The sequence below is a fragment of the Pleurodeles waltl genome, chromosome 11, assembly GCF_031143425.1.
Source record: "Pleurodeles waltl isolate 20211129_DDA chromosome 11, aPleWal1.hap1.20221129, whole genome shotgun sequence".
NCBI lineage: Eukaryota > Metazoa > Chordata > Amphibia > Caudata > Salamandridae > Pleurodeles > Pleurodeles waltl.
In genome coordinates this window covers 383105265-383132107 of record NC_090450.1, presented here as the reverse complement: position 1 = coordinate 383132107, position 26843 = coordinate 383105265, and the positions used below count along the sequence as shown (strand labels likewise).

The 26843-nt window shown below is 43.9% G+C and overlaps 1 protein-coding gene across 5 annotated transcripts in view; it reads left to right on the top strand.

Annotated features, from left to right (window-relative positions):
• The window catches only part of KLHL24 (kelch like family member 24), a 512225-nt gene that overhangs the window by 286619 nt on the left and 198763 nt on the right, over window positions 1–26843 (top strand). For all 5 annotated transcript variants that reach the window (XM_069213701.1, XM_069213705.1, XM_069213702.1 and 2 more), the window contains one exon: window positions 13725–13909. In XM_069213701.1, coding sequence (XP_069069802.1) covers window positions 13725–13909 — 185 coding nt within the window. The remainder of the gene's footprint in view (window positions 1–13724; window positions 13910–26843) is intronic.

The following is a 26843-nucleotide window of genomic DNA, read 5'->3' as shown; positions in this document are numbered from 1 at the left end:
AGCGCGAACAAAAGGGGCGAAAGAGGGCACCTCTGCCTGGTACCTCTTTGGACAGTGAAAGGCAAAGAAAGAGTCCCATTGACCCGGACCGCTGCCCTAGGTTCTTGATGAATACATCGAAACCATGTTAAAAAACCTGAGCCCAATCCATAGAGTTCGAGCACCCTGAACAGGTATGGCCAATGGACCCTATCAAAGGCCTTCTCAGCGTCAACTGACAGGAAGAGCGCTGCCTTACGGGAACGCTCCGTTTTATCCAAGAGATGAAGCAATCGCTTGGTATTGTCGCTGCACTGCCTATGAAGTATAAATCCCGATTGGTCGGGGTCCACAAGCCCCGGCATGTAATAATTCAGACGGTGTGCCAAAATACCGGTAAACAGTTTGGCATCAATATTCAGGAGGGAGATCGGCCTATACGAAGCGCATTCCTCTGGATCCTTCCCCGGTTTCGGAATAACTACAATAGTGGCATCTAACATACTAGGCGAAAGCACACCCGTCTGCCGAAAAGAGTTAAAAAGTCCCACAAGGACGGGAACAAGTTCTGCACAGAAGGATTTATAGAAAAGCGCAGAAAAGCCATCAGGGCCAGGTGACTTCCCAATCTGCAAGCGAGCAATCGCAGATATAACCTCCTCAGCCCTTATAGGATGATCTAGCGAGGCAGAGTCCGTCGCCGACAAAGGTGTGATTGCTATGCCCTCTAAGAAGGATTCTGGGGCTACGTCACCGGGCATCTCAGCCATATACAGACTTCGATAGAGTTCCGCAAAAGCCTGCGCTATTTGGTCGCTCGTACGTGCCTCCGCCCCCTAAGGGGGTCTTACCATTTTTATCAAAGACGCTGCGCGCTGTGCTCTCAACCTATGCGCCAGTAGCTTGCCGGCCTTATTGCTTCCTACATAATACTTTTGCTTGAGTCGGACTACCGCATACTCTGCCCTGTCCCAATCCAACCGGCTCAGCTGCTTCCGGACCCTCTCTAGCTCTCGCCATATTCTAGGAGCGCCGGTATGCTTATGTGAGCACTCCAACAACCTCACCCGCTGCTCCAGATCCCCCCGGAGTCGGGTCCTCGCCTTGTTATCCCTAGAAGAGAGCAACATCACCTCACCCCTCAGGACAGCCTTCAACGCCTCCCACAGTGTTGCAATGCTTGTTGTCCCGTTGTCATTAAAGCTAAGGTAATCTATTATAGCCCTTCGGATCGCCTCAACCATTTCTCCATTCTGAAGCATTGAATCTCCAAATTGCCATCCTGATGGACCAATCCTTTCCATGTTTGTTTGAATCTCGACTGTTATCGGAGCATGATCCGACAAGGCCCGCGGCTCAATCGCCGGGTCTCTAACCCTGGGGAGAAGCTCCTGGAATGCCAGGAAGAGGTCTAGTCTAGCGTATGTTTTGATTGCCAGTGAGTAGAAGGAGTAATCCCTCAACGTGGGGTGCACCCTCCTCCACACATCCACCAGCCCACACTCCTTAAGCCACTGCCGCCCAGCATCCGACAAGGACCGAGTCTGACCATACCGTTGACCTGAGCAATCCAGGTCCCCATCCATTACCAAATTAAAATCACCTCCCAGCAGTATGGCACAGTCCGGGGACTGCAAAATCGGTGTCAAAGACTGTTTCAAGAAGGCCTCCTGACGGGAATTGGGTGCATATAGGGAAGCGATCATGAGAGTGAAACCCCCTAATCGGATCTGCAAGAACAAGAGCCTCCCTGGGACCTCATGCGCTTTGGATATTACTTCCCCGGGGAATGTGCGTGAGAAAAGTATCGCCACCCCTGCATGCTTTGACGGCAGGGAGGACCAAAACTGCCTGGGAAACCACTTGGAATGCATACGGAAGGTATCCTTAAGGACAAGGTGCGTCTCTTGCAGGAGGCATACATGACTTCCAGATCTCTCTAAGGCTGAGAGAATAGCTAGCCTCTTAGTAGGGTTATTTAACCCCCTAACATTTAAGCTTATACATTTGATGGTCATAACCTAGACTGAAAAACCATGCCAGGGAGACAAGAGCACAGCCTGGGACTACCTTTCACAGGAACATCTAGACCGCCTAGTGCAAGCAGGCCTAGAGATGCCTTCTCAGAAGACCAGCATCACAGTGAAAACCAACAGCAAAAAAACAAACAGCACAATGGGTACATGTGACACAAAAGTCCTCGGTCGTCCATCCTCGTGAGGCAAAATCTACACGGGGCAGTAAGTTCCATACTATCAGTAACTCGATCCATTGCCCCCGCCGCCCGACCCTCTGCAAACATCAACATATTATGACAACTGTGGTTCACAGTACTGCCAGGCGCCCCCGGGCACCCAGACTAGGCCGACGTGCCAGCCGCCACGCTGCTCAAGGCGGCTTCTCTCTCCGAGCGCTGCTCCAATGCCACCGGGCGCTGCAACTTCCTCTTCTTCTCTCTTCTCCGCCACCGAGGGGGGTCCGCCATCGAGGGGGGCCCCCCACCGATAGAGCCGCCCCCTCACTCGACTCCCGGCCTGGGTCCTCAAGGCCCAGGACACGACCAGCCTCCGCGACTGATTTCACCTGCCGAAGCTGCTCCTCCCAGTGAAAGACCAGGCAAAACGGGTGGCCCCCAGAATAGGACACATTATGTGCCCTCAAGTGATCCGTGATCGGCCTGAACTCCCTCCGCCTCTGCAGAGTCCGCACTGATAGATCCTGAAAGAGCTGGAGCTCATGCCCTCGAAAGACCCATCTTGGCCCGCTGTAGAATCTTTTCTTTGAGGACAAAATTGTGGATACAGGCCAAAATGTCTGGGGGGCGGTCTCCAGGGGCCCCTGCGCGCCCAGCACGATGCACGCGGTCCAAGACTACCTCCTGTGTCTCTTCCGTGCCAAGCAGGGAGCGAAACAAATCCATCACGTAGCCCCCAATGTCCCCCTTTTCGGCGCCCACCGGGGCCCCCCGGATACAGATATTTTGTCTCCTCAAGCGATTTTCCAAGTCCTCAACCGCCATCTGGAGGAGGTCCTGTTGTTCTCGGAGGCGGACTACCTCCTGTTGCAGGCCCGCAACCTCTTCGCCACGAGGGATCTCACTATCTTCTAGCTGCGATACCCGTTCACCCAGGGAGGCGACTTCTCCTCTTATCTTCTTTACCTCCCGTGAGATGTCCCTTCGCAGCTCCTGTATGTCCCCCCGAAGCGACTCAAACAGGGAGGTCAGAAAACCCTTCGTCACTGAAGATTTCTCCTCTGGCTCCGTCTCAATTCGACTTTCCAAGGCCCTCGTCTCAGGTAAGTCCTCCATCACAGGCCCCGGCGTGGAAGCACCCCTGCCAACATGTCCCGCACTGAGCGCTTGCGTTTGGGCTTTGATGTCGCCATGGCGCGCCGGACTGATCTCAACTCACCAGCTCAACTCCGTGGGACCACCAAAATCACTTTACCAAAGCCGGTCATAGTGCACCACTCCCTTCGGAACGACACCAGGGCACAGCTTCCAGCCGCCACCAGGCACCACGGGCCTCTCCGTTCACCCAGGCACAGAACTGCAGGCCAGCCCAGGCAAAATTTCAGATGTTGGGGTGTACAACCCAAAAGTCCAGGAACCAAGTCCCGGCCGTCCACCAACTCTCGCAGCTCACCAACCTCAGTCCAGGGCTCCCAATAATGAAGTCTCCACCGGTCACCGCCAGTCTAGATGGGCTCCAGAAACCCCTTTCGCGCTCAGGCGCCACCAGCATCCAGCGCCAGGCCCCTCAGCACGTTCCGGTCATCAGAGGGCCCCAGGAGGGCTCCCAAACTCTCAAACCCCAGGGCCCCGGCTCCAGGGGACCCCAGGGAGAATGCCCGTCTCGCTCCTCAGGCAGCGCCCCACGCCGCGCTGCGGCTGCGCCCAGGCTGTCAGGCCGAGCCCCGCTCCTCCCGCCGACGCGGCAGAACCCGGCTCCGACCGGCACCGCTGCGGTTGGGACACCCAGGGAAAGCCGCACTACACGGGGGAAGCCTCCAGGCCTCCCCCAGGCTGGTCAAAGGTCACTACTTCAGGCCGAAGCGGCGGAGCGCAGTAAGGAACGTCTTAGCGCTCCGCCATCTTGACCACGGCCCCTGTTAAATTTTAAAGACCCTAGGATGGTGAGACGTTTGGTGGGGATTTTGAGCCACCCAGAAGGGTCGATCGGAGAAATCAAGGTGCATCCGCTTAGTCACTTCTATGACCCATCTGTTCTATCCTCGGTTAACTTAAAGGTGCTACAAAATAAGCCAGATCCTCTAGTACAGGTCAGTGTTTCTACTGCAAATCGTTATGAGCCTTTGAACTTATTGGATGAAAACGACTGAATGGCAAAGAACCCCTGCATGGTAGGGAAGCCCTAGGGAATCTAGGAGGAGAAGTAATTCAAGAATTAACTACCCAATATGGAGAGATGACTGTCCCGATCCTACCGCTTTGGGTCCTTGCTGTGCCCCCTTTACTGGAAGAAACAAACCCCAGAACAAGCACTAAATCTTTATCCTTAATTAGCTGGAACATCGCGGGAGTCTGGGTTAAATTACAAAATTCAGACTGGTTAAATGTTGTGTCTTCTTATATTATTTGCCTTCAGGAGACTTGGTCGACTGACCCCTTGTATCTGGATGGTTTTCTAACCTTACACCAACCGGCGATCCCATCCACAGTAGGAAGGGCCAGTGGGGGTCTTGCGGTCCTCATCTCACTGAATTTACACAGGACAAGGGCATTATTAAAATGGACCTCTCCTCATTTCATTATTGTTTTATTAATGACTGTGGGTAGTAAAGCTATCCTATTAATAATTTATTTTTACAATAATGCCCCTTATGGTTCCCTAAAGAAAATTCTTGAGGAGGTAATGGACTTTCGTGATTCTTCTACCCTGCTTCAAGATACCGATGTCATTACGCTCTGGCTAGGAGATTTTAATATGTATGTATGTCACGTAGCAGACACAAAATGGTGCAGTTTTGTTCCAGAGGGCCGTGAAACATCAACTCATTTTAGACATTCAGAAGCATGGGATACGCTGAATTCTTTTATTAATTGATTTTATGTTCACCAGTGAGTCAAGCTCACAGAGCTCACAGAAAATCCCCACAGTCACAGGAAACACTAAATCGAGTTTTATAGATTGTATCTTTATTAGTTCTGCTGACTCCTATCTAATTCTCAATTCTAACATAATCGCCCATTGCGCCAGTGACCGCAACCCTTATGTGTTAATCTAGCTTATAATGCTGAATTAAACGCTAAGAAAAGGAACAGAAGTAGCAGCTTACATTTTAATAGAAATAAGGGTATGCACATTAAATGGGAAAAGGTTGACCAATTTGGCTTTAATCAGAAGATGTATAAAGGGAAGCTAGAATCGATCAATATTTGCTTAGCTGTTAGACCAAATAATGAGCTTATATTGCAGGAATATGAGCAGTTGTGCAGTGCCATTTCTATGGTCTTGGTTACTGACAGGACAAGACCAGTCCCAGCAGCACAGCGTTGGTTTAATTCTGCATGTATGGCTGCCCATCTTAACCTTAAAAAAGCTCTAAAAGAGGTTCCACACTCTTGTGATCAAATTAAAAGGGCTAGGAGCCAGTCTAAAGCAGCATTAGACATTAGAACCAAGGCTTGGTCTGATCTTATGGCTACTACCCAACTGAAGGATAGCTCTAAGTTTTGGGGGGTGATAAATCACCCATCGTTCTCTGAGCAAAACATTGAATGTGATGCCTGTTTGATTGCAGAGGATGTCTGGGTACAACATTATGAAAAGGTCTTTCAAGAGGAAAACGAACAACCCCATGTTGTTATTGATGGTTCAAACTCAAACAGTGTGGAATTAAACCCAGTATCATTAGATCCCCCAATGATGTACAGGAGGTCTTAACAGCAATTAATCGTTCCAAGGCAGGAAAAGCACTGGGGCCAGATGGAGTCCCTGTGGATTTATTCAAAACTCTGCCACATCTGTGGGGGTCCCTAGTCACAAATGTTTTGAGAAGTGTGACAATGTCCCATTTCCCTCCTTCTTGAAAAATGGCCATTATACTACCAATTTTTAAGAAAGGAAATAAGCAGGATCCAATGTGCTATAGGCCTATTTCCCTTATAGATTTCACTGCCAAAATTCTAGGAAAGAGTCATTCTTTCACAACTGGAGAAGTGGGTAATAGAGGGAAATATCCTCTCCCCTATTCATTATGGTTTTAGGCCATCTCTAAGTACAATAGACAAAGTTTTAAATCTACAGCTCAGCTGCAGTAAATATGTAACAGTTCAAAAAGGAGCCATTCATATGGCATTAGTTGACCTTTCTAGTGTTTTCGACTTGGTAATGAGACGGAGGAGGAAGCTTTGGCAGAAAATGTAATCTTTGGGTGTTGATCCAAAGCTGTTAAACTTAATCAAACACTTACACACGGACCTTTGCGTGACCATTAGGTATGGCCCAAACGGAGAGAGAACTCACCCAATTCCCTCCAAACGAGGAGTAAGACAGGGATATATCCTAGCTCCTTTGTTATATCTACTATACATAAACGAGCTTTAAGATTTTTTACTTAGCCGTAGGAAATATTACCCTAAGATGGGTCTGAGACAGCTTCCAGTTTTATTATATGCAGATGATGCTGTATTAATTGTGCGTATTACAAATGGCCTTCAAGGCTTGTTAGATCTCTTTTTATCTTTCATACAGGACCTTGACTTGAAGTTAAATTTTGCTAAATCTTATGTGATAACATGTTGCCCCTTGAACACAAAGTCTAAACAATTTAGAATGGGTGGCCAAATTCTCAATAAGGTGAAGTACTTCTTTTATTTGGGCATGCCTCTAAACTCCTCCCTCCTATGGAACTCCCATATAAGGGTTAAGTCCCAACAGCTGGAAAGGAATATTGAGGTGATTTTCCGTTTCGACCCATAAATTGAGTCATAAACCTATACCACAGATGGTGACTCGTTATAATACTAAATGTTTAACGGGAACCACGTATGGGGCGAGTTTGTGGGGTCATGGCAAAGTTGATCCCTTGCAACGTATCGAGAACAAATTTGTACATAGACTACTCTCTGTACCTAAAAATGTAGCAAATATTATTTGCCCTGAGGAACTGGGGTTGCAGTACTTAAAGGATTCGATTGCTGTATCTCCACTTCTATTGTGGATTAGATGATGGTGAAATCCAGAGGCTACTTTGGTCCAGGACTGTCTGACTGACTGCTTACAACTGGCCGACTCATATAGGATCCCATGGTTGTCCTACTTAAAAAAGTCCTTTCAAAAGTTGGGGCTTGAAACAATGTTTACAGACCCCAGATCTTTACTGAGTAACGCAAAAGAAGTCATAAAATCATGCTTTAGAGAGCTTAGACTGACCTTGAGACTCCAGGATGCGCTTAATTTGAGGTCTTTTGATCCATATTGCCAGATCTCAACTACAGATGCCATGGAGCCCTATTAAGCCTGGTTAAAAAGTTCAGCAGTACTCTTACTTTTAACCTTGTTCAGGTTAAGTCTAATCCATTTTTTAATTCGCGTTTCCCAAACAGGGTACTTGGCACAGAGAGGTGCCCCCAATGCCCTTGTGACACAAAATTAAAGCAGAGCACAAGTCACTTTATATTATTTTGCCCTTTATATGCTGATCCGAGATCAGATTTTATATTGTCAATACTGTGTAGGGCAAAGGTTAGGCATTATAAGGAAGCAATAACCTATATACAAACATTGTCATCAATTAAATCCTGCCTCTCCATTTTAGATTTTATTAAATCTGATTTAGCTATTAGGAAACGTTATGAAAGGGTTGATTTTTTTTAAATAATTGCTTTATGGTCACCTTCTGAGTCTACAACAACGTCAAGTTTCTAGTGAGCAAGAAAGGGTATGCTCTTTTAGGGTTTTATTTTATTTTTAAGATTTTTGTACTTTTAGCTCAAAACTTTTATAACACTATTAGGTTTTATTGTGGAGCTATATGCTATCAGAATTCTAAGTGTATTTAAATGTAAATGTGTTGTTACGTGTTTCCATGGCAAATGCTGAATAAAGAATGATTGACTGACTGACTACTCATTCCTTTTTTTAAATCACGCTGACTAGCAGTTTTTACATTGAATAAAATACTTCGAATCTTGCAAAAAAGAGAGCAGCAGAGTAATAGGCAGGGCCACTGAAATTATGCTGCACTTGAGGGCCAAGTTATTCAACAGGGTTGAGTAAATTATGCTGTAAAAAAGGCAAATTATGTAGCCTAATGCAGCTCATTTTATGATAGTGTCACTTTACTACATTTTCAGTTTTAGGGCAGAGGTTGTGAAAATACTTCTTGTGGGCATTCTGAAAGCTTCCCTGAGAATGCAGACCACTGGCTTTGTGGTTTTTAACTCACATTTAATTTTCTAACTTTCAATTTGCTAACTTCATTTGTTTTAGGCTGTCCATCATGTTTTTGTCTCTTCCGAGGAGTTAAGATTGTTTACCATTGCTCCTTGTATTCTTCCACAGGTTCTCACTTTCTGTAACCAGGCCTTTAAATTATGTGTTCTTTTTGCTGGGCGTTCAAAGACAGAGGTCAAATGTCAGGCCATATCTTTCTGGGGAGCTGGGTGTTAAATTTTCTTTCTCTGACTTCCAAGTGAGAGGATTTATGTAACAATGTCATTGGTGTTGGGAATGAAAAGTTTTTTTCTAACACACAAAATTTAAATGTCTATAAATGAACTGTGCAAATATTTAAAATATATCAGAACTAGGAAGGCAGAAATGAAGAATATTGTTTTGAAATTCAGAAGTGTGGTGGTAACAAATACTTTAATACGATCAGAACAAATCAGTACACTAGGTGATGCAATTTCCACACAATATTGTTTGTGCGCTGTATAGTTTTATCACTTAAACTGTCAGATACATGGCACCAGAGGGGTGTTTGGGGCATTACATCCCCCCTAATAAATGTATTACCTGATAAAAAGGTGGCTGCAGGGGCTTTCAGTCGAGTATGGTGAGGTAGCTGTCGGATTTCACTAGGAAAAATGTTAGTAATTTTACAAAATATTAGGTTTTCTCTCACTTAGTACGCCTACCAATCCGCAGTCCTCCTCTTTTCCACTGCCTTTTAGGCCCCTCTCATGCACTCTGCTTGTCACATAATAAGTTGTAACATTATTTGCCAGCGTGGTTAAGACTGAAGCTAACACCACCCCCCCAATCTTACAGACTAAATTGAAAATGTGTGGTCTAATGGCAGTGCATTACCTCGTCATACATACTCCATATTATGCCACTCCACTCTGCAACAGTCTATACCACTCCACTCTTTGTCACTCATGACACTCCACCACACTCCATTTCACTATGCATTTTTACTCTACGTCTCTCTAAGACACTCCACTCCACTCTATGCCACTTAGTGAAACTCCATGCCATGCCATTCTAGGACACTGCACTCCACTCTGTGCCCCACAACCCTACATCCATCCACTCTGACACTCTACGCCACTCGACTCTATGACACTGTACACCATTCAACTCTAGGACACTCCACTGCAGCCTATGACACTCCACTCTATGGCATTCTACCCCACTCTACTACACTTCACTCTACAACACTACTCTACTCTATGCCACTATACACCACTTCACTCTAGGTGACTCTACGCCACTCTATGGCACTCCACTCTACTCGACTCCACTCTATGACTCAGCACCACTCTATGCCACTCCACACCACTCTACTGTGCCATATGCCACTCTGCAAAACTCCACTTTAGAACACTCCACTCTGCACCCCTCCACTCCACTCTATACTCCACTCTACTCCAATCTGCACCACTCAACTCTAAGACTTTATGCCACTTAATTTTACGATACACTACTATACGCTATCTGTGCCACTCAACTTTAGAACACTTCACTCTATGACACTCAATTCTGTGCCCCTCCACTCCACTCTATGACACTGTACTTCCTCTTTGCCACTCTATGCCCCTCTTCACCACTCGAATCCACTCTTTGCCACTCTTCACCACTCTACTCCACTCTTCACCACTCCACTCTATGCCACTCCACTTTACAACACTGTCTTCTACACCACTAACTTTTAACCATGCTCAACATCAGCCACCTTGGTGTACCACATGGCTGAAACTAAGGTCGGGTGGAACTCACAGAATTTGACTCCACGGAATTCTGCGGAGTTAAAACTCAGCAAGACTTGGCAGAGTTTCACCAGCAGTTGGAAATAGGCATGTTGTGCTGTGATTTAGCACCTGGAGCTCGTTAAATGCTGCAAAATTACTCTAGATGGCACCACATGATGTGCCAGAAGACGCAGCTATTTGAGGTAATTTTATGCAGCTCAAGTCGATTTTCTACTCAAGCAGCAGCCTTCTGAACGTGAACAGTTGCGACTGCCTGCATTCGAAGAATCTTGACCGACATCCTCCTAGCAACCGAAAATTGTGCTAGGGAACAGCAAAACTCGCTCAAGTTCACCAACTTACTGTTTTGGAGCCACGTGAAAGAAACAATTCTGCCACACGGCAATTGGTGGAATTTTGCCAGAACTCTGCATTACAAGCGTAAAGTGGAGTAGGCAAAGTTCTGCCAATTCCGCCAGCAGAACATAATATTTCACCCACCCCTAGCTAAAATTGGCAGAGCCAATAGCTCTTCCATAGGCCAGACCTATTGGCTTTGCCAGTGCTTACTTCACTTGTTACCACCACCTGGGCATTGTTGCACCTCATTAGCACCAGTTTAACCTCCACACATACCAATAGGGAACAGAACATTGACAAGGCAAGCTTTGAAAAGGGTCTTTGACTGTGTGGAAACACGTGTTGCTGCATTTTTAGTAACGTTTGAACCGTTTGATCTACAATCAAAATGTTTTTGTTAAAATCTGCAGATTATGCAGCAGAAGTGGATTATGAAGCAAATGTGGCAAATCTATAATTATGAAAAAACACCACGCCGCACAATCCCACACTTATAGTTGCCCTTGCAATAAATTTAGAAAAGTGGGTGCCCAAGAGCAGTCTATTTGGCCAAATGGGAGGCCAGGTTTAAAAATGGTGTGCCCTGGTTCCATATTTCCAGCTAGTCCACTAGACCACAACTGGGGTGTCAGAAATTTTAATGGCAGGACAAAGGGGCTGCCCCCTCCTAGGGGATTTTTACTCTTTTATGAGCACTGTCCAGCTTTAGAACAAGATGTTTATTTCCATCATAAACTGAGAAGAGCTGTCAAATATCCTAGTTCCCTACTTAAAATGTATGGGTGCAAAGCTCATGGCAAGAGGCCTCTCTGAAGGGCAGTGCAGTAAGCGCCCAAATTATGGCTATACTTTACTGTCCACAAAAAAGTATATAAGAGGTGATGGATGGAATGCTTACATTAATCTCAGCAGCTGGTCATTATTCAGCCTGCATCCCTGTCCATCATTATTTTGCACGTCATGCCACCTTAGTTTACACCCAGCCGTGTGAAAATCAGATTGACCTTACTCCAATGGAAACAGACAAGACCGAACTTCCAGGCCAGGATGTCCGTGAACAGAACACAAGCAATGCAAGACTGGGTTGCCATAGTTAGGGTTCATCATCCAGATATAGTTTGGTTCCAGTGACACAGTGTGCACGGGTTCCACATCTGGCATACCCATCCCACTTAGGGCTACACACTAAAGTACACAAAATAGTGATCAGTTGAATTCTTCAACTAATCTCAGCAACTGCTGAGTATGGTGTCTCCCTGAGATCAGTTGAGGCATACCTGAGGGGGTGGGTGTGGCGCTCCCCCCATCCCCAGGTTGAAGACCTCTGCTTCCACCATTTGTCTTTATATTTTGTGCACTTCCAATATGAGAGATTATACCTAGTTGATGAGCAAGGCATTTTTGGTACATATTGTTATATCCCAAGAAATTCTGTTGAGATTTTCTTTGCTCTTGTTTAGACATGAAAATACTGTCCAGGGTGGTACAGTACTGACCAGATACAGCCACTGAGGCCTGACCTCCCTCCCTTGTGCCTTGCAGCCATAGTCCAGCAATGCAAGGCCCAAGGTTATGAGCAGGTCAGTGGGCCAGGCTGATAGCATTATTTAATTGTATTGAACATGTGCTTTCCAGGTGCTGTTCAAAATTATGAGAAATCAAATGAAATAAGTTGTATTTGAAATATGTTAATGGAATCTGCTTCCTGCTAATTTACCAAATGAAATTCTCTCTGGAATCATGTAAGTGTATGCTTATTATTAGTATTAAAACATGTAAAGAATTCAGAGGACTTTGATTTGTGTTGCACCCATAACTCATGGTGCATGGCATTAATCCATTTTAGCCTTCATATGGTTGTATTGTGGTAGTTTCTAGTATTTTACAGTGACTTGGGTGATGGGTAATATATATGTCAAGCTGTTTTCAACTGTTGTATTTGCTTTCATGTCTCTCTTTCATATCCTTGATCTTGACCAGGGTATCTGGGAAACCATCTTGGAATTTTAATCCACACTGCCCTTCCCTTAAGGGCATTCTACATGTCTGCACGATCTTCAAACCTAGCTGCATCATCTGCAAAGCCATCACAATGGATTTACAGTCAACAGCCAGCTACCTTTCCTATGACACCTTGACTTTATGCTTGTCATTGACTCTGCACAGTGCTCTGCTGCCTTTTGGCTATGTTTGCACTATGCAACTGCCTTCTTTGATGACAAGCTTGCCATCTCCTGTGGGTCTCTATATACCTGCAGCAAGGGCACCTTCAGACAGAATAAGATGTGCTAAAAAGAGAAAAGCAAGCAAAAGGCCTTTCCCTTCTATGCAACAAGTAGCTGGAATGATACCCCCATACCATTCCGGACAGCCCAAACACAGTTAACAGATGAATACTCAAAGGTTTAAAAAAACTACATGATAATGCAGTTACTGTCCACAAACCATCTATTCCTCCTATTATTTGTTGACTGTGTCTTTTACCCTTACAGCGCTTCACAGCGTTCGGCTAGGCTTGCGCTATATAAATTCAGCATAAACACATGTAGATCTGATGCACTAATTTGGAACATTGGAAAATTTGTTAACATTTGAATAAACATATAAGTTTTGGCGAGACCCAGACCAAGCCTTTCCATCCAGTGTGACTAATATAATGTTTTTATAGTTAATCAAAATATAATATATATGTACCTATTTTATTAATTTTAATATTTGTTTTTATTGTTTTACTGATATCCAAACCATGAAAGTTGCTTTTTGTAAAGTCGCTCAACAATAGTCAATTGATGACACTTCCTGTGATGTCAATGCCTGTGATTTCATGTTGTATGCACATAAGAGGGGCCTCACACATTCCCCTTCTACCCAGGGCCCCAGAAGTCCGAGAACCGGGCCTAAATGGGGGGTAATCAGTAGTTTGTACATCATTTGCCTCCAGTACAGCTGTTGTTACTACTTACTGGTTCTTGAATGTGTTGATATTGCATAATGTAAAGGTACAATTTACTCACATTTATTTGTGCATTTCTTTGTGCATCCAAAGAACTGCTCTCCAACTCTAGGCTATAACCGATATCAGATATGTTAACCAGATCCCATACGCTTCCTGTGTCAAAATAAAAACAAATTCTATGCTGCATTGAATTGCACTTATGTTCTGACTCTTAGATGTAATGATGTTGATGTCTTATTGTTGGTTGTTTGGTTTCTTTTTTAGGTCGACTGGGTATTCAGAGGTGATAGTGGTTGTCGGAGGCTGTGAGCGAGTTGGGGGCTTTAACCTGCCATATACTGAATGCTATGACCCCGTTACAGGCGAATGGAAGTCTTTGGCAAAACTTCCAGAGTTCACCAAATCTGAGTATGCTGTGTGTTCACTTCGTAATGACATCCTGGTTTCAGGTAATTAAGATTAAACGATTGATTGGTGGTTTTATATATCTTCACCAAATGAGCCAACAAAGCAAAATCTTTGTCTCTCATTCAAAAAAATGCTAACATGTTCTTGATTTTTTAAAAGAATCTGTCTAAATCAGTTTGAAGTTGCAGCATTAAATGCAGCCTGATAAAATTCTATGGTTTACTTATTTAAAATGCATGAATGCCAACTCTCTTTGATCGACTGCTATTGCAGTTTTAGTGGTTATTGAGAGTGAGGGAGTCTGTCTTTTTAGAGTTTGAACTACAACTTGCTATTCAGCGATCCATCTTTTGTATCAGGTGTTAAGCCATCATTCTTGGGTTGAGAACATTCATTTTTAATTAATGAACTGAGGGAGCATAATTTGGCTGTGCCATTATGTCTCTTAAAATATTAAATGAAGGGATGCTTATTAATATAATGTTTCATGTATGCCACATTTAATCATCATTTTGAAAGGATGTTTATCTCATAGTATTTTAGAAATATCGTTCTTTATAATCATTTTATATTCTACATGAGAGACATTTAGATGCATTTCAACTGAAAGTGTATTCATGTTTATTTAGCTTGGCCGGAGCGTTCTAACCTTCAATGTGAAGTTTGTTTTTTGCCTGTTTTTCTGAAGCTGCAGGCATTGAAGTTAATAAGGGGCCTAATGTGCGTGAGAGATGAGAGCCTGAGAGAAGCCCTGCAATGTTGAAAGGAGTATCCTTAATTGGCAGTTATCACTTTCAAATTCCAGAGCGCGAGGGTGCACCCAGACCACGTAGAAGAGACTTAAAGGAGATACTATTGCCAATTAAATGCTAATTTACAATTTTGTATGTCAGTGGAAGAGTTTGGTAATGATATCATATTTGGAAGGATTGAGGTGTAAGTGTGGTCTACAGGGTGAAAGACTAAGACCCCCTTATTCCTCTGTGCAGAGCTGACCACTCTGAGGTGCAGACCTCTAATTCTTAAACATTTAGCGTCTTTATGCTGCACCCACCTCTCTTGACTGAATCTTCTACAGAAGTTATGTTATTCTGACCTTTTTTCTGAAACCCCTCTAATATTAGAATAGTTAGGAATTTAGGGCTACATGTATGAAAGAATTATTTTGCGACTCACATTTTGCGAGTTGCAAAACCTCATGTTGAACAGTGTCAATGACACTATTTGCGATTCTCAAGGGGGTCGCAAATGCCCTACCTCATGAATATTTATGAGGTAGGTCGCAATTTGCGACCCCCTTGGTAATGGCCACCCTCACAGGGATGGTGGCCTGCTGTAGACAGCAGAATACCATGTCTGTGACTGCTTTTAAATAAAGCAGTTTTTTTTTAAATGCAGCCCGTTTTCCTTAAAGGAAAACACGATGCATTTCAAAAACCAAAAAAAATGAAACATTTTCATTTCATTTTTTCATAGCAGGCAGCGGTCCGTAGGACCACTACCTGCTCTGAAAAAAAGTTTTTACTGCCATTCACAGTCCCATGGGGACCCCTTCCACTTGCGAATGGGTTAGCACCAGTGTGACACGGGTGCTAACTGCGATTGTTTTGCGACCGCATTTGCAGTCACAAAACAATCATACATGGGACTGCGACTCGCAATTAGGAAAGGAATACCACTTCCTAATTGTGACTCAAAATCCCTTTTTGCGATTCGGTAAATAGTTTACCGAATCGCAAAAATGAGTTTGAACATGCCAAAGTGCATTTTGCACATCGCAAACAGCCCAATTTGCTGTTTGCGATGTGCAAAATGCTACGTACTTGTAGCCCTTTGAAACTTTACGTTGGTCTCCAAGATTGAATGTGTGACCATTGGTTTCACTGTAATCATTTGAAATAATTTGATGTGAGGCTCACCACCTCTCAGAACAGAGAAAGAAAAGATTCATCAGAGTTAAGAATTGGAGATAGATTCCAGGCTAGATCAGATGGTAGCGATGATGATGGGTCTCTTTCCGAAATGAGGACAACTGTAACCATGTTGTAGCATAGTTAGTCCACAGTGCCCAACCGTTGATGCCCCTATCCAGATTTGGAATTTGGTGGTATTGCAGTGACTTGGAGGAGAGCTGTACTGGCCGCAGACAACTGAGTATTACTAGGATTGCAGATTGTAGTAGTTCATGTCTAAGTTGCGGTGATTGTGAGGTTTGATGGTGTCTTGCGGAGATGTTTTGTATGTTGTGTGAGTGTGGTGATTTGTAAAGGAGTTCAAATGGTTATCGGCCGACGTGGCCTAAGATCGCGGGATAACTTAAAAGGTGTAAAAGACGTCATATTATATTGTCAGCAAAAATGTTGTGTTCGTTGTGAGACGTCGTCAATGGCACATTTCAGATAGGGACTTACTTTGTGTGAATGTGAGGTGATTGGTATAGTGGAACGTATTGCGTATAGTGAAGCTGTACTGATCTAGATGACACTCTGCAGGTCGAGGTTTCATTAGAAGTGATTGGAAACTTTCTTGTGTGTTTGAAGCTGTTCATTCTTTCGCTTAATAGACAAAGGGTTTGTATATGATATATTTATGTGATATTGCAGAGCGAGTGTACGTGAAGATTGTAAAGGAAGGGAACTGCTGCGAGGAGCGAGATCTATGTCACAGTATGCAGTACTGCTATAGGTCAGTTGTGTGGAACCGCGCTGCTATTGGTGGACAACTTTATATGGTGCTGCGCTGGGATTGGTAGTTGTGGTAGAGCAAGGGATTGTGGATGCAGCATTGTTTTGGATAGAATTGAAGCTTTGTGGAAATTTTTGAGAAATGAAATGCTTTAAAGTTATACAAGACTTGTTCAGAGGTGATGTTCATAATCCCAGTAGAAGAGGTGAAGTAGCGTCGCCCAAAGGTACACCAGGCGTTATATGGTGATTAACGTAGGGCTTGTTTGGATTAGTCAGTGGTACAAGATCACAGAAAAGGATGGTCAATTGAGATTTCCACATTACAGGGAGTGCAGAATTATTAGGCAAGTTGTATTTTTGAGGATTAATTTAATTATTGAACAACAACCATGTTCTCAATGAACCCAAAAAACTCATTAATATCAAAGCTGAATATTTTTGGAAGTAGTTTATAGTTTGTTTTTAGTTTTAGCTATGTTAGGGGGATATCTGTGTGTGCAGGTGACTATTACTGTGCATAATTATTAGGCAACTTAACAAAAAACAAATATATACCCATTTTAATTATTTATTATTACCAGTGAAACCAATATAACATCTCAACATTCACAAATATACATTTCTGACATTCAAAAACAAACAAAAACAAATCAGTGACCAATATAGCCACCTTTCTTTGCAAGGACACTCAAAAGCCTGCCATCCATGGATTCTGTCAGTGTTTTGATCTGTTCACCATCAACATTGCGTGCAGCAGCAACCACAGCCTCCCAGACACTGTTCAGAGAGGTGTACTGTTTTCCCTCCTTGTAAATCTCACATTTGATGATGGACCACAGGTTCTCAATGGGGTTCAGATCAGGTGAACAAGGAGGCCATGTCATTAGATTTCCTTCTTTTATACCCTTTCTTGCCAGCCACGCTGTGGAGTACTTGGACGCGTGTGATGGAGCATTGCCCTGCATGAAAATCGTGTTTTTCTTGAAGGATGCAGGCTTCTTCCTGTACCACTGCTTGAAGAAGGTGTCTTCCAGGAACTGGCAGTAGGACTGGGAGTTGAGCTTGACTCCATCCTCAACCCGAAAAGGCCCCACAAGCTCATCTTTGATGATACCTGCCCAAACCAGTACTCCACCTCCACCTTGCTGGCGTCTGAGTCGGACTGGAGCTCTCTGCCCTTTACCAATCCAGCCACGGGCCCATCCATCTGGCCCATCAAGACTCACTCTCATTTCATCAGTCCATAAAACCTTAGAAAAATCAGTCTTGAGATATTTCTTGGCCCAGTCTTGACGTTACAGCTTGTGTGTCTTGTTCAGTGGTGGTCGTCTTTCAGCCTTTCTTACCTTGGCCATGTCTCTGAGTATTGCACACCTTGTGCTTTTGGGCACTCCAGTGATGTTGCAGCTCTGAAATATGGCCAAACTGGTGGCAAGTGGCATCGTGGCAGCTGCACGCTTGACTTTTCTCAGTTCATGGGTAGTTATTTTGCGCCTTGGTTTTTCCACACGCTTCTTGCGACCCTGTTGACTATTTTGAATGAAACGCTTGATTGTTCGATGATCACGCTTCAGAAGCTTTGCAATTTTAAGAGTGCTGCATCCCTCTGCAAGATATCTCACTATTTTTGACTTTTCTGAGCCTGTCAAGTCCTTCTTTTGACCCATTTTGCCAAAGGAAAGGAAGTTGCCTAATAATTATGCACACCTGATATAGGGTGTTGATGTCATTAGACCACACCCCTTCTCATTACAGAGATGCACATCACCTAATATGCTTAATTGGTAGTAGGCTTTCGAGCCTATACAGCTTGGAGTAAGACAACATGCATAAAGAGGATGATGTGGTCAAAATACTCATTTGCCTAATAATTCTGCACTCCCTGTATGAGACATTTAAATTGCAGATTGTTGAGAATTGGAGGAGGGTACTGTACAAAATTAAGCCACCTCCTAGACCTGCACAGTGAGCTGCTTATGCTTGAGAAAAGGAGAAATACCAGGGTAGAGCTAAGAAAGCTATACATACATAGCAGATGCTAGATGGGATGCTGAGCAGAAAAGGTGGAGAGCCAACATGATAGAAGGGGGTTGAGCTGTACTCAACTTTGGCTACCGATGTGGATGAGGGAGAAGGGGAAAAGAAAATGATTCAAAAACAAAGGGAGAAGAAACCAAAAGAGCATGATGCCATGAGTCTAGACAGAGAGGATGATTCTGGAGACAGTCCTTTAGATGTGTTACTGTCTGAACGTCCATCCCGGTATAATGAAGTCAGAAGTGAAGGGGTTGGAATGGTACTGGTGTCAGTGGCATAATTATCTTTCCTACTGCCCCCGCTAAGATGGCTCTAGTCCTGAGGGATCCATTCCAGTTATTCTGCCTTGTGAACCAAGAAGCAAAGGTTTAAGAGAGTGCATTCCAGTTGATCCCACCGTGAGTACTGTTGATGCTCTCATAGTTTCAGTTACTGTTGGCAGAGCAGTTCCTATGTGTATATCTGAAAGCTTCAGGAAAAATATGTACAATTTGGCTGTACCTTATAATGTTGGAGGATGAACCAGAGTTCTAAATAGTCCGGATACTAGGGACTTTGTCCCTTTAATGTCAACACACACTATTACTCCATGTGGACCAAGTGCAGATACAACTCTGAATATGTTGGGATGCATCTCAATAGGTACTTATCAGAAGATGCCCACACATACTACTCCTGTGTGGGAACCACCTCTCAATTTAGGGAATGGTGCTCAGGGAAATTATTCCACACCTAGGGTTCCCATGGTGACTTGATCCATCAATGTGAAGGAGATGGGTACAATTCTTTAATGGAAGTACTCCATCTAGAGAGAGTACAATCACAAAACTGAGTCAGGGAGCAATTCCTTCAACCCCGAAAGAAAGGACTTTGGATGTAGCAAGGCTGACAATAGAATTAGATGCCATGATTGTTGAAAATCTTAGCTTAGAACAATTGCAGCCTTAGCAAAAGGATGAACTTGCATTTATGTGGAAGGATATCACTAAGCGAACAGGCTAAGTTCATGATAAATTGGCAGAATTGGCTCAGATATGAGGTAGACCTAAACAAGACTAGGACTTTGCAGAGAACCTATTGAGTGTGTTTCAGTGAGAAAGATATTGCTGACATGAGAACTACAGGATTGAAAACTCAGATCAAAGAACAAATTCAGAACATTAGAAAATAAAATGAATTACATAAGTGGGAGACTAAATGGGTGCAAAAGAAGGAGGTAACGGAACTGTAAGGTATTATCGTGTCCTGGAGGTTTCTGGCTTTTTATGATAAATATGAAACTACTCCACGCTGTTCAATGACTTAACCCCTTTTTATTTAAGAGTCAATTATCTGTGGAATTCATTTTAAACAACAATCCGATTATAGGGGTTTTCCTCTGGGCTGCATCTTTAGGTATAATCAAGTTTTGCCTTCCTTTCTTCCCAGGGTTGTGTCAGAGAGCGTCACCTTGTCTAGCCATGTTCCTTCTAAAACGAGGCTGGAGCGTGGCACCTGTAGTCTCCTTCAGGGTGCTGCTCCATCTCTCATCCCCTTCTCCTCCAAGCTCCGCCCAATCTGTCTTTTTCCCTCTCTGTTCACATCCTCGAAGCACTCTTTTTGGCTCTCCTTCCTTTTGCTCCTCACCTCGTCTCTTCTCTCGCCAGTCTCCGGTGTCTCCTGATCTCGCGCCCTCTCCTCCTCTTCTCTGGCGTTAATCTCTCCGATCTCCTCACGGAAGTTATAGTGACTTCAGGGTGAGATGCTCTCTGGCATGCCCCTGGGGGCCGGTTGGACGGCTTCGGGCTTGCCATGTCGTCCTCTGTGTTTAGGGCACTGACAGCCCTCCGTTCACTGGAACCTTCAGGTGAACTGCCTTCAAATGGATCAGAAGGAGGTGTTAAAGCCTTCCTCCTGACAGAAGTGCCTGGTGGAGGTTATGTTCATGTGCTGTGGAGCAGAAGTGCCCTTGTGTCATTTACCAATGATTTTCCAAATTTATGAGAGACGCCAGTGGAATGGTATCATCAGGTTGAAAGGTTTGTAAATGTTTCGCATGTGTTGTTGGTTGATTTGACTATGTTATTTGACATTGTTTCTCTGAGTGACGTGTGGACTGACTGTAAAATAGCTGTTTGATGGCCAGAGATGGAATCAACTTCTAATGCAATAAGCAGGGGTCCTTCACTGCTGCTAATGAAGAAATATCAGGAGGTCATGGCATTCCTGAAAAGGAAGCTGCCTCCACAAGATGTTGATTGGGTCAAGATTGACAGGACGACTCAAGAGTCAATGGAGTGGAACCATACTTAGTATGAAAGGTTGTTACAGGCATTCAAACAGTATAGGTGTGTGGAGACCTTCGAGGCTCAGGATATGGGACATTTTGTGTTGCGGTTTGTGACAGGGCTGAGGCCAGAGATAAGTATGATGATCCAGCAACATCTGATTTGTTGGCAGAATAATTCTATTGACAACATTTTGCGCTGTGCAAAATACTGCCATGATGAGATGGAGATGAAGCATAAAAAGCTTAAAGAAAAACTGATGGACTCTCAAATGAAAGCAGCTCAAAGATCTAGCCACATGTCCATAGCTGTAAATAATGTTGGTATAATTCAAGGGGTATACCAACTTCCACAAATCCAATGAAAGGTAGAGGTTGAGGAGTTCCTATAGAACCAAGTACAGGAATGGATTTAAATAATCTAAAAAGATCATCACCTTGTCATATCCGGAATAGGCTGGGACAATTGAGGCGGGAATATCATTTGAATCCAGCTAACCAGGTCCAAAACGCAAGGTTTGTGCCTTCTCAGAATAATAATCTCAATCAGATGCAGGGTGTTCAACGACCCAGGAGCCAAAATGTTAATGTGCCCCAAGCCCCAATAATGCAAGTACTTCAACCTCCAGTGCCACAGCAAAATGCTGTTAGGTTGTGACAGAGTATGAATCAGGGTTTGAGGAAGAATGTGAATCAGACACAGGATAATAATCCATTTTAACAATTTCCCTTGTTTGATTCCAAAGAAGGAAATGGCTCAGATCAGTCAGCCTGACAGTGCCTGTGAGGGGAGGAAGACTGCATAATTGGTGCAGCCTTAGAGGTAGGCCAGTGTGGACCATTTATATGTAGTGAAGTGGATGGCCATCCCGTGTCATTCCTATTCATCACTGGTGCTACCCTTTCTAATCTAAGAAAAGTAGAAGTAAAAAAACAGTCCAAGTTGTTGGTGTGGAGAGTGAACAAATGACAGTTCAAGAAAGTGCTTCAGTCACAGTGAGGATCTTTTGAGGACAAGCAAAAGTCTATAGCGTGTGATCGCAGCCCAGTGAATCTCCTGGGAAGAGATTTGCTATCAAAGCTGAAAAGTGTTATTTTTTGTATCCCAGGTAGAATTGAGATTCAGAACCAGGATGAAAGAAACTGTCAAACATGAAGTGTGGGATTTCCCGGGAAAAGTATCAGATTGATAAAAGGTGTAGAACCTGTCCGAATAACTGTTAAACCTCATGCTGAATTCCTGAGAACCCCATAGTACAATTTTACCCCTGAAACAATTGCTGGAATATATACAGCAGGGAATTCTGAAGGAGGTAATGGGAAGTCTTTGTAATTCTCCCATTATATATTCAGAAACTTAGTGACAAGTACAGAATTGTGCAGGAACTTAGGAAAATAAACAACGTTGTTGTACCTTGTTGCCCTGTGATACTGAATCCAGCTGTAGTAGTGTTTCAGATTCCATGTGAGGCTGAGTGGGTCACTGTCATTGACTTGTGTTCTTTGATACCACTGCATGAGGATAGCTAATACCTCTTTGCATTTCGGCTCGGAAACAGGATTTTGGCATGGTGCTAAGATCCACTAGGGCATACTGAATCTCCATTGATTTTCAACCAGATACTAAAGAAAACCATAGAATCTTTGGTTGTGCCTTGCAGTTCAGTCCTGATTCAGTACATCCATGACCTAATGGTGGCGTTGAATACTCAAGAAGCTTGCAAACAGAATTCCATTGCATTACTGTCAGAGTCACCAGATCCTCGGGGTCTGCGCACATTCCCAACACGTCCACCACTGAACAGCTCCAAGATAGATGTTAGATAAATCACAGAGGCTAAGAGAGTTCAAGAGGGGAAGAGGGGATTAGGAAGGGAAACAGCTGGGAAGGAGACCTGTAGCAAGAAAAAGGTTAGAACACACAATATGAAAATTATTTCTCCTGAAATCAATACTAGACTATGATTCTAAGCATAGTTATTCTGAAAACATGAACAATCTAAGAATTAAGTTTAAAATGACTAAATTTCAAGATGACCGGATACCTGTAAGGGAATCAAGATGGATTAAATGAAAACGTTCTTATTCAAGTACTTTCCTTTACATTAGAATCAGAAAAACATTCTGACTAAATTTTAAACCAGTCATATAAATCCTTTTTTAAGAATGCATACTAGGACCATACAATATTGCATCTAGAAACTCTGATCTTCTGTGTACTCTTAAAATGTTTCAACACAAATTGCACATATTGTAGATTTATATATATATATATATATACATATATATATATATATATATATATATATATATATATATATATATATATATATATATATATATATATATAGTAAACACCATAAAAGGATTGTGCACCATGAATAACAGAATATGGATTCAGGAAAAACAAATCACATAACTTGTCAACTCGAATATTACATGATAAATATCTTAGAATAGTGGCATACAATAAACAACATGAATTAAACTCGAGGAGAGAAGCGTGCGTCTTGCAGATTCGAGTGTCACCATGTAAAAAGCCAAGAAATGGTAGTACGCAATGAATATCAAAGTTAAATCATCATTAAACGAATCGCGCGTCTTGCAGATTCATAAACCACAATGTAAATGCCAAGAAATAACAGCTCACAATGAATAACAAGATCAAACTACAATGAAACGAATAGCGCGTCTTTTGCCGATTCTTAAGCCACCATGTAAATGTCAAGAAATGGTAGCGCGCAATGAACAACAAAGTTAAAACACCATAAAACGAATCGCGTGTCTTGCCGATTCGTAAGCCACCATGTAAATGTCAAGAAATGGTAGCGCGCAATGAACAACAAAGTTAAAACACCATAAAACAAACTGCGCGTCTTGCCGATTCTTAAGCCACCATGCAACTGTCAAGAAATGATAGCGTGCAATGAATAACAAGATTAAATTATCATGAAACGAATCGCGCGTCTTGCCGATTCGCAAGTCACCCTGCACATGCCACAAACACTCAAGCGCATATTTCACACGCGCAAAGTACTCTGTCAAATCATAAAAGAATTAGGCCCAAGAACATGAGAGTTCTCAATAACGGCGTTGTGAGGCCAGCCCAACCACCGTCTTACCGCCCAGAACAAGGATCTCCAAATGAAGAATGAAAGTCAGATGTCTGGAAGATCAAATAGGCCACCGGGACAGGAGCTCAGGAAGTAGCTACTGCTCTGCACCGGGACCTCTGAATAGTGAGCTCTTGGAGCTGGGCTGGCTTCTTTTTATAGAGTCGTGGCCCAGCCCACAACCACACCCAGGCATGTTGCAGGGAAAGTCTCTAGAAGGCCCTGGAAAGGGACCACACCCTAACACGCTCTGAAAGCCTGCAGCAATACATTGCAAATGAACAGAATTTGTAAGCACATTAAAAATAAGTCTTCAGGATTGAACTCTGCAATGCAAAAGGTTAAACAACAACATATCAGCACAATGCATAAATTACGTTGTTTTGAGAGTGCTGGGTTTTTGCATTCTAGTCGCCAATAGAGCGCGCACTGCCCTGGTGTTGACAATTACTGAACCTCTTAGCTGAGAATGGACATAAAGGCCCTCATTATGACTACCGCCACGGCGACGGCCGCCAACATACCGTCGCCGTGGTTACCTACTGTCCATGGCATTATGACCGTAGATGGAATACCGCCAGAAGGCTGGCAGAATTCCGCCAACGGTCATGGCAGTGGACAGCGGTAAGGTGGCGCTACTGCCAGAAACAGTGCCACGCCAGCAAAACACCGCCTACCGTATCATGTTCCATGATACAGCCTGGCGGTGTTTTGCTGGCGGACGCTGCTGCTGGAAGCAGCGCAGTGTCCTGTCTCCTGCCGGAGGACCCCCTGCAAGCAGGTAACTTGGAGAACCTCCGACAGGAGAGGGGGGTGGGGGGTGTTGTGTGCGTGAGTGGGGAGATGTGTGACTGTGTGTGAATGCGTGTATGCGTGTGTAATGCGTGTGTGCATGAGTGGGTGTGAGTGTACGTGCATGTTGTGTCATGAGAATGCGTGTGTGCCTGGATGTATGTTCGTGAGTGTTGCTGTGAGTGTGTATGAATGTATGAATGCGTGGGTCAGGAGAGGGAGGGGAAGGGTGGTGGAGGATTCTGGTGAGGGGGAGGGAGCGGGGGAGACCCCTATCAGTGCCAGGGAAGGAATTCCCTGGCACTGATAGTGCCTACCGCCATGGTTTCAGTGGCGGTACCGAAACCACTGAAACCATGGCAATGGGCAGGGTCATAATGCCATGGGCGGTCTAGTGATGGCCGCCGTGCTGGGGACTGAAGTCTCCAGCCCGGCGGTCATTACCGCCTTGGAGGTCGGTGTGGTAAATTGGCGTTTTGGCTTTGGCCAAACCGCCAATGTCCTAATAGTGGAGGTAGGTACCACCAGCCTGTTGGCGGTAATACCTCCACTATTCCACCGACCACCAGGGTTGTAATGAGGGCCTAAGTATCCCCAGGAAAGGTACAATATTGACAAAAAAAAGAGGTCCAGTATCTGGGACACCACATTGAGAAAGGAGTGAGAAAAGTGTCACAAGAGAGAATTTCAGCCATACTGTAAATGCGTCTGCCAGCTACATAAAGGGAAGTCAGCATGTTGTTTGGAATGGTGGACTACTGTAGGCAGTGGATACCTAACGTTTCCCTGGTGGCTAAGCCTTTGCAGAGGCTGACACATAAGGATGTGTCTAATCCGGTACCGTGGGACAGTGATTGCCTTGTCACGTTCCTAGAGCTGAGGGAGTAGTATCTCTCTGGTGCCCCAGCTCTGGGGATGCCCAATTATAACAAATCGTATGCACTTTTCTACAGTGAGAGGAAGGGTTGCGCTCTCTCAGTGCTGACTCAAACAAAAGGAAATGCTAAAAAACCAGTGACATATTTTTCTGCCATATTAGATCTTGTTGCTTCTGCATTGCCTAGATCTCTCAAATAAGTAGCTGTGGTCAGCAAAAGTATAGAAAGGTGGGAAAATATTGTTATGAGTCACCCATTAACTGTGTACGTTTCCCACTCAGTAGAACTCTTATTGACTAGAACAAGGACCCAACACCTAACACGCTGTCAACTTACTAAATATGAGCAAGTGATCTTGGCTGCAGAGAATGTGACAATCAAATATTGCAGGATTTTAACTCTTGATACTCTATTGCCAATAGTGGGTCATTAGTGGGTCAAGGAACCATTGAAGTTTGTGAACGGAACCACGATTGTCTTGATAATACTGAACTGTGCACCAAGCCGGTACCAGACATACAAAACGAGCCATTACTCAAATCTGATTATCTATGTTGATGGTTCATGCTTGAGAGAAAGTGGAGGAAGTTTCAGAGCAGCCTATGCTGTCTATACCCTTTCTAGAGATGTTGAAGCTTCCTGACTTCAAGGAATATTCTCTGCCTGAGTAGCCAAATTGATTGCTCTTACTTGAGCATGTTGCATTTCCGATGAATTGAAAGTGACAATTTTTACCAACGTTCAATGCGTCTGTGGTGTTGTTGATGACTTCGGACAACGGTGGCCTCAGTGAGGGCCTATGATGTCCTCTGGATCTCCGATCTGGAATGGCGAACAACTGAGAAACCTCCTTAATACTCTACAGTTCTGAACAAGTCGCTGTGGTCGAGTGCCCTGCCCATCGTTCTGGAGATGATCATATGACTTTGGGCAATAGGTAGGCCGATGAGGTTGCTAAGTACTGCACTCATAATGCTTGTACATTTAATGGTGAATTCACAAAAGAGGGAATGGATGAGACTAACTTTAACCTCTTGTTGACAACAGCTGATACTTGCAATGAGGTGAAAAGGCTTCAAAAGGAAGTGTCTGAAGAGGAACAACAGATTTGGGTTATAACAGGTTGTGTTACAAGAGATTATGACTTTGGGTTTCAATGGATGGATGACCAGTATTGCCAAATAGCTTGTTACCTCCCATGG